Source organism: Entelurus aequoreus, linkage group LG10 (genome assembly GCF_033978785.1).
Source record: "Entelurus aequoreus isolate RoL-2023_Sb linkage group LG10, RoL_Eaeq_v1.1, whole genome shotgun sequence".
In the NCBI taxonomy this organism is placed as follows: domain Eukaryota; kingdom Metazoa; phylum Chordata; class Actinopteri; order Syngnathiformes; family Syngnathidae; genus Entelurus; species Entelurus aequoreus.
This window is the reverse complement of record NC_084740.1, coordinates 1,906,364-1,921,096: the sequence shown is the minus strand read 5'-3', so window position 1 is coordinate 1,921,096 and position 14,733 is coordinate 1,906,364. Positions and strand designations below refer to the sequence as shown.

General features: G+C 39.8%; 1 protein-coding gene across 1 annotated transcript in view; it reads left to right on the top strand.

Moving 5' to 3' along the window:
* dph1 (diphthamide biosynthesis 1) overlaps positions 1-14,733 on the top strand; it is a 174,718-nt gene that overhangs the window by 89,351 nt on the left and 70,634 nt on the right. The window contains exon 4 of the mRNA XM_062059822.1: positions 6,048-6,169. Coding sequence (XP_061915806.1) covers positions 6,048-6,169 — 122 coding nt within the window. The remainder of the gene's footprint in view (positions 1-6,047; positions 6,170-14,733) is intronic.

The following is a 14,733-nucleotide window of genomic DNA, read 5'->3' as shown; positions in this document are numbered from 1 at the left end:
CGAAGCTAAAAAAAAATAGATGCGGTGGCGGGCTTACTCACTGTAGTGCGTCTGCTATCCTGCTCAAAACACAACACAACCTCCTGGTGTTGGTGTTGCTGTAGTCCGCCGCTCCACCGATCCCACCTACAACTTTCTTATTTGCAGTCTCCATTGTCCATTAAACAAATTGCAAAAGATTCACCAACACAGATGTCCAGAATACTGTGGAATTTTGTCGAAGAAAACAGAGGTATTCGAATGGGGTCCAAACACTTCCCCTGACCTCGTGACGTCACGCGCATACGTCATCATACCGCGACGTTTTCAAGCGGAAGTTTCCTGGGAAGTTTAAAATGTCACTTTATAAGTTAACCCGGCCGTATTGGCATGTGTTGCAACGTTAAGATTTCATCATTGATATATAAACTATCAGACTGCGTGGTCGCTAGTAGTGGCTTTCAGTAGGCCTTTAAATCTTTATGTAAACGATATTTGTAAAGTTACAAAGGACTTAAAGTTATTATTATTTACAACTGAGTTTTGTTCAGGAGAGAACACGCAGAAGATATTACAAATAATAACAGAAGAAATGAACAAATTCAAAAGACGGTTTGACAAAAACGGACTATCTATGAATCTCAGTAAAACTAAAATAATGATATTCTGTAACAGTAGAAGGGAAAGTCAAACACAAATACAAATAGACGGAGTAGACATTGAAAGAGTATAACATAACACAGATTTCTGGGTGTAATAATATATGATAAAATGAACTGGAAATCTCATGTAAAAAAATATACAAAATAAAGTAGCAAAAAACCTCAATAATGAAAACAACAAAACATGTTCTGGACCAAAAATGACTTCATATTCTCTACTGCGCACTAGTGTTACATATCTGACTTATTGTGCAGAAATATGGGAAATAACTACACATGTGCGCTTCATTCACTAACTGTGCTACACAAAAGGTCAATTAGAATAATACATACCATTTATTTATTGAATCAAAAATACTGAAATTCAACAATCTAGTGCATTTGCAAACATCTAAAATGATGTACAAAGTAAACCAACCTGCTACCCAAGAATGTACAACAATTCTTCTCAACAAAAAAGGAGACATGTAAACTTAACAGGAACATTTAATTTAAAACATCATAAATATATTGAACCTTTTAAAAAAGACGGATAATAACCTATTTATGTATTTAATATTGCTCTGCTTACTTATGGTATATACCGTATATATTTAAATTCACTGTTCTGTTTCAAACAGAGAACAAAGAATTGGGATAAGACTGCTATGGTATGAAAGGGGGTAGGATTAAATTAGCTCAGCTTCTTCCTACTGTTTTTCTGACATGGTGTCATAAAACAACTGGAAATATATGATGCATTACATTGTAATTGTATTGTATGCATGTTCAAAATAAACTGAACTGAACTGAAAAGTGTTATATGTTAAGCCTTTATTTGTTATCATTTTAATGCTCAGATTTCCAATGCAACATTCTCATAGGCTGTAAACCATAATCATCACAATTATATCAAAAGAAGACTTGAAATATCTTGAGTTGCATGTTATAAACATATGTCATACATTAGTTTTTACATCGTAATCTGTAAGTATTTATTGAAGTCTAATAAACCAAATAGCTCATGACTGTATTATGTTGATAGTATATATCTGATAGTATATATCTGTATCATGAATCAATTTAAGTGGACCCCGACTTAAACAAGTTGAAAAACTTATTTGGGTGTTACCATTTAGTGGTCAATTGTACGGAATATGTACTTCACTGTGCAACCTACTAATAAAAGTCTCAATCAATCAATCAATCAATCAAAAAAAAAAACCCACACCTTTATTAAAGACCCCTGGTGTAAACCATTATCATGCATTTTGTGAAACAAAGCAAATCTGTCTTTGTTGTTGTACATTGTTATGAAAATGCTAACAGTCTGATGGCAGTAAATAAGACTATGTACAGTATATGCCGCCGCATTTGGCCTCATGTATACAGACACAAACTCGACAATAGAGAGTGTTACAGATCTTTGAAGACTAACATGTATGTTCTTCAGATAAGTCCCTTGGTCTATGTCTAACAGGGTTCAGCTGGTCTGATGCTGCCCTTGACTTGAGAGCAGCCATTAGGGGAGAAGGGACACTGAAATAGGTAGCGAAAACTCTGGACTGATGAGGAGGAGCCTCGAGAGGCTGAAAACCAGATTACATCAGATAAACCGAGGGAGGAAAAGTGCAATGAAACTTTGACTGACGCCGCTTGTGAAGAGCAGACCCGAGGATAAACCCACTGAGTGGATGCGGGTGTGAAAGATTGCGCAGCAGGATTCTGATTATCTGGAGTCTGTCGGTATCCACAGATTATTGGCCGTGCTGCCATGTCTTGTTTATCGCTTCCCTCAGCTCCCCATCCCCCTTGTCTCATGTCTCTTCTACCCCCTCTTTCTCACCTAAATCCGTCAGAATAAAGTCACCCCCGTCTTCCTCCCTAACAAGGCCGCAGGGTTGTTTTAGTCACTTTGCTTTACCTTTATTGTCAAGCTGAGCATTGTATTCACATATAAAGAGCAACAAAAGTAACACCTTATTTTTCTTTGTGAGATGGGTTATTTATTCTTAATAAACCCAGGTCCTTTTGTACCTGTATAAAATGTGATTGTCCCTTTCTGGAAGGCCATGGTCTTGTTTTGTTCTGTGGTGCACAATCTATGCAGTGTCTCATTTGAACCGTTTATTGTCTTACTGAATGAAATATTACTTTGTATTAATTTTACTGGAACATGCGTTTTTATCCATGCCATAAATACGCTTGCAAAGAGCCCCTTGCAAACTAAACCTGCTTGAAATTAGCCAGGAAAACTGCCATCTTAGATTATTGCAGTAGAACCTCTCAGGTCACATATAACTTTGATGGGATGCCGTTAGACCCACAATTTATTCTGATTTGGTGACACGTGTTCATTAGGAAATGACATAAATAGAAATGAACCGTTTTAGAGTCCAACTGTTGCCTTCTTACTACCTTTAACTGTTGAGGCAGTATTTTTAAGGTTATATATTATTGTTTTACATTTTAAATCAGTCAAGAAGGGATGACGTTTAAGAGAGCGCCTCTCTTAGTAGCAGTACAATTTCGGGTTGTAAAAGCTAACACAATACGAAGGAATTGATTATAATTTCCATTAACAGCACCATTTTTTTTATGTACACGTCTCATTTGTGACCGTCGGCCCAATTCAGTGCGGTAAAACGCTCAGGTGCCCCAGACTCAAGCAGGAAGTTGTATTGAATATGGCTTTGTGCAGCCGTATATAAGACTGCAAAGCATCGATCCAACCCTGGAACCCACCGGGGATCAGCCAATCCATTCAGCCCCTCCCAAAGGTCTGGCCGCGTACCTCCCCTTCAGGGACAGCCCCCGACAAGCCTGCACCCCAGGCAACTGCACGACATTGGGCCCCTACCTGACACCCGACAAGCCAACCAACACGACAACAAACGAAATAAAAGCCGGCAAGTCTGCCAGCCCTGACGTCCACCAAGCGCCGCCACAAACCACAACAGCAGCTACCCCCTCACACCGGACCCAGCAGCCATGGGTGTCTGCACCACAAACAAACTCCCGACAACCAGCACCAGCCAATCAAATCAAACGACTGAAAAACCACGACCGACAACCACACGCCAACAAGACCATAAATAAATAAAGTTGGTATGGAGACCAGCCGACGCCAGACCGCCAGTCATACCAAACGCCAACACGCAGAACCCATGCCAAACAGGAAGGCCGCGCTGCCCCTGCACCAAGCCAGTGACACAAACACCACTGCGCTAAGCCGGAACAGAAAGACGCGGACTCTGCCCAACAAGAAGCGAAACCCGTGCGATGCCACGTAAAGGGGTAGCAAAACAACCGACCACCTAATCCACATTTATACCAAAATCTAATTAAATAAAATGAAAAAAACACAGTAAGTCGGACCCGTTTCCAGTGAGGGTTGGACTCTGCCAAGGCTGCCCTTTGTCACCCATTGTGTTCATAACTTTTATGGACAGAATTTCTAGGCGCAGTCAGGGCGTTGAGGGGATCCGGTTTGGTGGCTGCAGGAATAGGTCTCTGCTTTTTGCAGATGATGTGGTCCTGCTAGACACCAACATCTATTTAATAATACCACCTTAACATTTGACAACCAAACAATTAAACAAGGAGACTCGGTAAAGAATCTGGGTATTATCTTCGACCCAACTCTCTCGTTTGAGTCACACATTAAGAGTGTTACTAAAACGGCCTTCTTTCATCTCCGTAATATCGCTAAAATTCGTTCCATCTTGTCCACTAGCGACGCTGAGATCATTATTCATGCGTTCGTTACGTCTCGTCTCGATTACTGTAACGTATTATTTTCGGGCCTCCCTATGTCTAGCATTAAAAGATTACAGTTGGTACAAAATGCGGCTGCAAGGCTTTTGACAAAAACAAGAAAGTTTGATCATATTACGCCTATACTGGCTCACTTGCACTGGCTTCCTGTGCACTTAAGATGCGACTTTAAGGTTTTACTACTTACGTATAAAATATTACACGGTTTAGCTCCAGCCTATCTCGCCGATTGTATTGTACCATATGTCCCGACAAGAAATCTGCGTTCAAAGAACTCCGGCTTATTAGTGATTCCCAGAGCCAAAAAAAAGTCTGCGGGCTATAGAGCGTTTTCTATTCGGGCTCCAGTACTCTGGAATGCCCTCCCGGTAACAGTTAGAGATGCTACCTCAGTAGAAGCATTTAAGTCCCATCTTAAAACTCATTTGTATAATCTAGCCTTTAAATAGACCCCCCCTTTTTTAGACCAGTTGATCTGCCGTTTCTTTTCTTCTCTCCTCTTCTCCCCTGTCCCTTGCGAGGGGGAGTTGCATAGGTCCGGTGGCCATGGATGAAGTGCTGGCTGTCCAGAGCCGGGACCCCGGGTGGACCACTAGCCTGTGCATCGGTTGGGGACATCTCTGCGCTGCTGACCCGTCTCCGCTCGGGATGGTTTCCTGTTGGCCCCGCTGTGGACTGGACTCCCGCTGATGTGTTGGATCCACTGTGGACTGGACTTTCACAATGTTATGTCAGACCCACTCGACATCCGTTGCTTTCGGTCTCCCCTAGAGGGGGGGGGGTTACCCACATATGCGGTCCTCTCCAAGGTTTCTCATAGTCATTCACCGACGTCCCACTGGGGTGAGTTTTTCCTTGCCCGTATGTGGGCTCTGTACCGAGGATGTCGTTGTGGCTTGTACAGGCCTTTGAGACACTTGTGATTTAGGGCTATATAAATAAACATTGATTGATTGATTGATTGATTTTTACCGCAGATGACTTTTAATTTATGTTTTCATCGTGAGTCTTAAATGTTTAGTTTAGATTCCTTTGTGTGTCTCAGTCTCTGTTTCTGTTTTTTGTGTGTTTCTCCACTCGGGCTGCGCCCCGGGCTGATGTAACAGTTGGTTGGGGGGGCGCATAATAAATGAAAATAGCATAAAAACATAACATAACATAACATGTCCGACCGGCAGGAGGCCAAGGGGAAGACCCAGGACACGTTGGGAAGACTATGTCTCCCGGCTGGCCTGGGAACGCCTCGGGATCCCCCGGGAGGAGCTGGACCAAGTGGCTGGGGAGAGGGAAGTCTGGGTTTCCCTGCGACCCGACCTCGGATAAGCAGAAGATGGATGGATGGATGGATATTGTAGTAATAGCTCGTCTTGATAGTGTTTTTTTCTTTAACCATTACAACCAGCAGACAGCTTGAACATCACATGCCATTGACGACTAGAAAAAAAGGCCCTACAGGCTGTGACTCAGTCGCTGATAAATGTCAAATACTACTCGGCCATTTTTGTCCACTAGTAAGTAAATTGCAATTGATCTTGTTCAGCACTCTCCATCACATGCTGTGTGTATTGATCAGTCTATTTACCAGTAACAGGAGGTTGCATACATGTTGGGCGCTGCAATAATTAGCATACACATGTGACTGCATGGCAGGTTCACGGAAGCGGACACCATCGTGATGGGGGACGTGACATACGGGGCGTGCTGCGTGGATGACTTCACCGCCCGGGCCTTGGGAGCTGACTTCATGGTGCACTATGGCCACAGCTGTCTGGGTGAGTCTGTTCATTGTGTTGTGACTTTGCCGTATGGATTGTACCACCTGCAGTACAGACAGAGTATTGATCAACAGAAACATATCTTGGCAGTTTAGTATGGCGGGCGTATCAGAGGTCTGGCGCCTAGACATGGCAATGACCCCGTAAATCAATGAGAAACATGCAGTGAAGGTGTCCTCAAGCTCCTTCTGGACGTCGCTGTCAAGTCTTTTTCAGAACGCCAGGAATGATCCTCCTGCTTTGTTTGCTGCCTCTTCCAATTACCAGAAAGAGTCAGCTGAATTGTAATGCTGCTATTGTGGACAATTGTGGAAAAAATGTGTGCGGAATGCAAGTCATTATGATACGATAGAGCAGGGGTCACCAACACGGTGCCCGCGGGCACCAGGTAGCCCGTAAGGACCAGATGAGTAGCCCGCTGGCCTGTTCTAAAAATAGCTCAAATAGCAGCACTTACCAGTGAGCTGCCTCTATTTTTTTAATTTTATTTATTTACTAGCAAGCTGGTCTCGCTTTGCCCGACATTTTTAATTCTAAGAGAGACAAAACTCAAATAGAATTTGAAAATCCAAGAAAACATTTTAAAGACTTGATCTTCACTTGTTTAAATAAATTCATTAATTTTTTTACTTTGCTTCTTATAACTTTCAGAAAGACAATTTTAAAGGAAAAATAAAACCTTAAAAATGATTTTAGGATTTTTAAACACATATACCTTTTTACCTTTTTAAATGCCGTCCTCTTCTTTCCTGAAAATTTAAATCAATGTTCAAGTAAAAAAAAAAAAAGTTTTATTGTAAAGAATAATAAATACATTTTTTAATTTAATTCTTAATTTTAGCTTCTGTGTTTTCTACGAAGAATATTTGTGAAATATTTCTTCAAACTTATGATTAAAATTCAAAAAAATTATTCTGGCAAATATAGAAAATCTGTAGAATCAAATTTAAATCTTATTTCAAAGTCTTTTGAATTTCTTTTAAAAATTTTTGTTCTGGAAAATCTAGAAGAAATAATGATTTGTCTTTGTTAGAAATATAGCTTGGTCCAATTTGTTATATATTCTAACAAAGTGTAGATTGGATTTTAACCTATTTAAAACATGTCATCAAAATTCTAAAATTAATCTTAATCAGGAAAAATTACTAATGATGTTCCATAAAATCTTTTTTTAAGTTTTTGTCTTATTTTTTTCGGTTGAATTTTGAATTTTAAAGAGTCGAAATTGAAGATAAACTATGTTTCAAAATGTAATTGCCATTTTTTTCGTGTTTTCTCCTCTTTTAAACCGTTCAATTAAGTGTAAATATCATTAATTATTAATAATAACATAGAGTTAAAGGTAAATTGAGCAAATTGGCTATTTCTGGCAATTTATTTAAGTGTGTATTAAACTGGTAGCCCTTTGCATTAATCACTACCCAAGAAGTAGCTCTTGCTTTCAAAAAGGTTGGTGACCCCTGCGATAGAGAATATGAGAAATTCATTTCTGGAAAAATAGCTAGTAGCGTCAAACTATAGATACAAACCCCGTTTCCATATGAGTTGGGAAATTGTGTTAGATGTAAATATAAACGGAATACAATGATTTGCAAATCATGTTCAAGCCATATTCAGTTGAATATGCTACAAAGACAACATATTTCATGTTCAAACTCATAAACTTTATTTTTTTTGTGCAAATAATCATTAACTTTAGAATTTGATGGCAGCAACACGTGACAAAGAAGTTGGGAAAGGTGGCAATAAATACTGATAAAGTTGAGGAATGCTCATCAAACACTTATTTGGAACATCCCACAGGTGAACAGGCTAATTGGGAACAGGTGGGTGCCATGATTGGGTATAAAAACAGCTTCCCAAAAAATGCTCTGTCTTTCACAAGAAAGGATGGGGCGAGGGTCACCACTTTGTCCACAACTGCGTGAGCAAATTGTTGAACAGTTTAAGAACAACATTTCTCAAAGTGCAATTGCAAGGAATTTAGGGATTTCACCATCTACGCTCCGTAATATCATCAAAAGGTTCAGAGAATCTGGAGAAATCACTGCACGTAAGCAGCATGGCCGGAAACCAACATTGAATGGCCGTGACCTTCCATCCGTCAGACGGCACTGTATCAAAAACCGACATCAATCTCTAAAGGATATCACCACATGGGCTCAGGAACACTTCAGAAACCCACTGTCACTAAATACAGTTTGTCGCTACATCTGTAAGTGCAAGTTAAAGCTCTACTATGCAAAGCGAAAGCCATTTATCAACAACACCCAGAAACGCCGCAAGCTTCTCTGGGCCTGAGATCATCTAAGATGGACTCATGCAAAGTGGAAAAGTGTTCTGTGGTCTGACGAGTCCACATTTCAAATTGTTTTTGGAAATATTTGACATCGTGTCATCCGGACCAAAGGGGAAGCGAACCATCCAGACTGTTATCGACGCAAAGTGTAAAAGGCAGCATGTGTGATGGTATGGGGGTGTATTAGTGCCCAAGACATGGGTAACTTACACATCTGTGAAGGCACCATTAATGCTGAAAGGTACATACAGCTTTTGGAACAACTTATGCTGCCATCTAAGCACTGTCTTTTTCATGGACGCCCCTGCTTATTTCAGCAAGACAATGCCAAGCCACGTGTTACAACAGCGTGGCTTCGTAAAAAAAGAGTGCGGGTACTTTCCTGGCCCGCCTGCAGTCCAGACCTGTCTCCCATGGAAAATGTGTGGCACATTATTAAGCGTAAAATACAACAGCGGAAACCCCCGGACTGTTGAACGACTGAAGCTCTACATAAAACCAGAATGGGAAAGAATTCCACTTTCAAAGCTTCAACAATTAGTTTCCTCAGTTCCCAAACCTTTACTGAGTGTTGTTAAAAGGAAAGGCCATTTAACACAGTGGTGAACATGCCCTTTCCCAACTACTTTGGCACGTGTTGCAGCCATGACATTCTAAGTTAATTATTATTTGCAAAAAAAAAATAAAGTTTATGAGTTTGAACATCAAATATGTTGTCTTTGTAGCATATTCAACTGAATATGGCTTGAAAATGATTTGCAAATCATTGTATTCCGTTTATATTTACATCTAACACCATTTCCCAACTCATATGGAAACGGGGTTTGTATTTGATATGGTGGATAAGCAAAAAGTAGAATTCTACCGTATTTTTCGGATTATAAATTGCAGTTTTTTTCATAGTTTGGCCGGGGGTGCGATTTATACTTTGGAGCGACTTATGTGTGAAATTATTAACACATTACCGTAAAATATCAAATAATATTATTTATCTCATTCACGTAATAAGTGGATCTAACATAATAGTGAGAGTCCAGTCCATAGTGGATCTAACATAATAGTGTGAGAGTCCAGTCCATAGTGGATCTAACATAATAGTGAGAGTCCAGTCCATAGTGGATCTAACATAATAGTGTGAGAGTCCAGTCCATAGTGGATCTAACATAATAGTGAGAGTCCAGTCCATAGTGGATCTAACATAATAGTGAGAGTCCAGTCCATAGTGGATCTAACATAATAGTGTGAGAGTCCAGTCCATAGTGGATCTAACATAATAGTGAGAGTCCAGTCCATAGTGGATCTAACATAATAGTGAGAGTCCAGTCCATAGTGGATCTAACATAATAGTGAGAGTCCAGTCCATAGTGGATCTAACATAATAGTGAGAGTCCAGTCCATAGTGGATCTAACATAATAGTGAGAGTCCAGTCCATAGTGGATCTAACATAATAGTGAGAGAGTCCAGTCCATAGTGGATCTAACATAATAGTGAGAGTCCAGTCCATAGTGAGACCAGCAGGAGATCATATTGAGTGGAGACAGGTCAGCAGCACCCAGACTTCACCAACTGATGCACAGATGAGTGGTCCACCCTGGGTCCTGACTTTGGACAGCTAGCGTCTCATCTGTGGTCACCGAATGAATGTCACATAACAAGAAGATAGAGAAAAAGAAGAAACTTATTGACTACGGCGTCAGCACGGACTACAAAAGCGGACATGAGCAATTTTTCAGGATTTATGCAGATCCCAAATACAGATCAGCAGGTACCAGAAGGTAAGAAAAGTTGCTTTTGCATAATATTGTGAAACAAAACGCCAGATAATATGTCTTACCTTATACACACACCATAATAATACTCCTATGTTTAATCTGCCGACAATCCATCAAGCGGTGTGGCTTCATAGCTTACCAAAGTCCTACTAAAACATTTTGGTAGATTTTTGAGTACTGTTTGTAATGTTTTATATTTTCAATGGAACATATAAAATGTTGGTGTTTACTGCAGTCTACACGTATCTTTTATGTTTGACTGCCTTCTACTGGTCACACTTATTATTACACCATGTACCAAATAAAATTGCTTTGAGGTCGGCAAGCAAAACCAGAATTATTCCGTACATTAGGCGCAGCGGGTTATAAGGTCACTATACCGGTTTTCAAATTAGAATGAGGTCTGGGCTCTGGCCGGACCATTGTAAAACCTACAATTTATTTTTGGTAGTCCTTATTTTATTGATTTTGATCTAGCTGGGGCTCAATTCAGTCTGAAGGGAAAATAATATTATTTGGAACCGTTGAAAGTGGACTGTGTGTATTTCTTTGGCAGTGTGTATTTTGTGCTGACCTTCACCACTCAATCACGAAAACATCACATGCTCTGTCTGCCATCATGTCAGACACCTGTGAGAGATTAAAGACACTGTTGTGACGCATAAAGAATCTGTCTTCCACTTTCATTTTCTATCCCGGGGTTTTTCCTTTTGTACACTGCTGTCATCTTGTGTGTGTTGTCCTCCTAAACAAAATGCAATGCTTTGTGATACCGACAAAATACCAAATTATTTTAATCACTGTCGAATAAAATATAGCAAAACAGAAATCCAATGTAATCTGTAAAAATGTTTTAATTATTTATAATACTGTGTAGAGAATAGGGATGTACATGAACTCATAAACTGTGGTGAGAATGACTGATTGTTGTATTGTCTTAGTAGTGATTAGGGATGATGTTTGATAAGAAATTATCGAGTTCGAGCCTATTATCGAATCCTCTTATCGAACCGATTCCTTATCGATTCTCTTATGGAGTCCAGATAGGTTGTTGTATATGGAAAAAAACACACAATATTTGGTTTAACAAAAGCTCACTTTTATTATATAATAAAAAAATAAAATCTAATAAATAAATAAATATTGACTGTTACCCACCAAAAAAAATGAAATAAAATAAATATTGACTGTTGTTACCTAAAGTATATTAAGTGGGACTTTTCAGAGAAACAAATATATACAGTAACACAAAAACAAGCTGTCTCTGTGATCACTATAGGTGTATAAATAATAATATAGTGTTAAATAAAATCAGTCCCTTGGGCACAAAACTGGAAATAATACAGCTCTCCAAAAAGTGCACTTCTGCTGCTATTGGAACATAATAATAATAATAATAATGGATTAGATTTATATAGCGCTTTTCTAGGCACTCAAAGCGCTTCACAGAGTGAGAACCCATCATTCATTTTTACAACTCATTCATTCATCATTCATTCACCGGTGTGAGCGGCACCGGGGGCAAGGGTGAAGTGTCCTGCCCAAGGACACAACGGCAGCGATTTTGGATGGTAAGAGGCGGGGAGCGAACCTGCAACCCTCAGGTTTCTGGCACGGCCGCTCTACCCACTACGCCATACCGCCCCTGATGTATCATAACTGTTTGTTATGATGCTTTGACATTTTTGCACTTTAGTTCTTTATTGAAAGAACATTCTATGAAGGCAAAAGTTGTTTGCAAATGTGGTTACAATGCTAAAAAATGAAAAATGAAAGCTAAAAAAAGAAATACACTTTATTGAGTTAACATTATTTCTTTATGGGGGAAAAATGTTATGAGCTAGAGAATATAACAACTACACTACCCAGCATGCAACGGGAGTTACGAGCATGCGCGGTAGCCCCGAAAAGTGTTGCATGTTGCCACGCTGTGAAAGTAAACGTCAAGAACTCAGCCAACACGCCTCGTCTGCATTATTTATAATTAGACAGACAACACATCAACAGTGTGATTTTGTTTTGTTTACAAGGAAAGAAAAATAAAAGTTCAAAAAGGGAGATGTGTTGTATATATATGTATGTGCTGCGGTTGTTTTAAGAACGTTGCGACAGCTGCCGTAAAGGAGGTGCGTTGCTAGCCTGGTTGCTATGTTTCCGGTTGGTCGTAAAAGTGTTCTTCATGTGTTTTACCCTGCTAAAATCTCTTAGTAAAGTTATTCGATGGATTATAGCTTTTGTTTTGAACTTTATTACACCTTGGAGCGCTTTTTCCCGTCCATTGTTTTCCTGCTTTCCCTATCTGCGCCTAATGACTGAGCTACGTGACGTCATTTCTTGTGATGTCCCACGGAGCATTTCTGGTCGGGACGGGATTCGAATAAAGAATCAACTCTTTTCCTTTACTATAGTGGTCTCGATAACGGGTACCGGTTCTCAAAAAGGGATTAGAGTCCGAGGACTCGGTTCTTTTCTTATCAAACAACCGGGAAAACCGGTTGTTTCTTATATGTAATAGAAATGTGTAGGGTGGAGCTATTATGTTTGTAATAGCCTAAAGAACAGCAAAGTAAATATGTCTGAATTAAGTCATTTAGAGCCACTGAAAAGTGGCATAATCCAATTAGTCGACTAAACAGTAAAATAGTCGATGATTTGCACCTGGGGATAGGTTGATTGGTAACACTAAATGGGGCGGTATAGTTCGGTTGGTAGAGTGACTGTGACAGCAACTTGAGGGTTCCAGGTTGCAGGGTTCCAGGTTCGATCCTCGCTTCTGCCAATTATCTGCCAATAGAACAAGAAAATTTGGCTTGTCAAGACTTTCCAAAGCAAGTAAAATTTGCTAACCTCAATGAACCCCTAAATAGCTTAAAATAAGTATATTCTCACTAATAACAAGTGCACTTTTCTTGGTAGAAAAAAAAAAAGAGACCTTTTTGCTCAATGTGTTGAAAAATATTCTTAAATGAAGTAAATGCTAGTGCCATTATCTTGACATAATGATTGAAACCAGCAAACTTACACTAAAAACTCATTTATTGTTCTTAATGGAAAGGCAACAAGGCAAGCGCTTGTTACTCTCGGGGTCTCCTAGCCGCTCAGGCAAACCATATTGTCTAAAAATGCATTTTTCCATGGATAACATGATATCATCGTGCCAAGTGCGTGCTCTTTCAGTCAATTAGTGCGCATATATACAGCCCGGCCCCCGGACAAAATGTTTTTAATTGTAATTTTGAAGAATTTATCTGAATGTGCATGAACTATTTCTGTTCAAAATTGTTAGAAATGTTAAATGTTTAAATATGAACTGTCAGTTTACTGTACTGTGCCAACTGTACTACTATATGAGTACCTATTTTCTATTGTTTCATTGAAAATAAAACAGCAAAGTCCATTTGGCTGTCATCTGTTTTAATTATGAGACACAATTGTGTTAAAGTCATGATTTTTTTTTGTTTATGCTTGAAATAAGAAATGATGACTTTAAAAAAGTAGTTTTATACTTGTGAGTGTTGATGACACAACAGTTGATATTCTAGTTTCAAGCATGTTTTACTCAATATAGGTCATAACATCTCAGCAACAAGCTGTAATATCTTACTGACATCATTTAGGACCAAAATTAGAGATGTCCCATAATGGCTTTTTTGCCGATATCCGATATTCCGATATTGTCCAACTCTTAATTACTGATTCCGATATCAACCGATATCGATACAGTGGTGGAATTATCACATTATTATGCCTAATTTTGTTGTGATGCCCCGCTGGATGCATTAAACAATGTAACAAGGTTTTCCAAAATAAATCAACTCAAGTTATGGAAAAAAATGCCAACATGGCACTGTCATATTTATTATTGAAGTCACAAAGTGCATTATTTGTTTTAACATGCCTCAAAACAGCAGCTTGGAATTTGGGACATGCTCTCCCTGAGAGAGCATGAGGAGGTTTAAGTGGGCGGGGGGGGGGGTGGGGGGGTGGAGGGTAGCGGGGGGTGTATATTGTAGCGCCCCGGAAGAGTTAGTGCTGCAAGGGGTTTCTGGGTATTTGTTGTGTTGTGTTTATGTTGTGTTACGGTGCGGATGTTCTCCCGAAATGTGTTTGTCATTCTTGTTCGGTGTGGGTTCACAGTGTGGCGCATACTTGTAACAGTGTTAAACGTGTTCATACGGCCACCCTCAGTGTGACCTGTTTGGCTGTTGACCAAGTATGCCTTGCATTCACTTGTGTGTGTGAAAAGCCGTAGATATTATGTGACTGGGCCGGCACGCAAAGGCAGTGGCTTTAAGGCACGCCCCCAATATTGTTGTCTGGGTGGAAATCGGGAAAAATTCGGGAGGGGCACTGAAATTTGGGAGTCTCCCGGGAAAATGGGGAGTGTTGGCAAGTATGACTGGGAGACGCAACTGCTCTGTACTTCTCCCTACGTCCGTGTACCACTCCGTACAGCTGCGTTTTAAAAAGTCATACATTTTACTTTTTG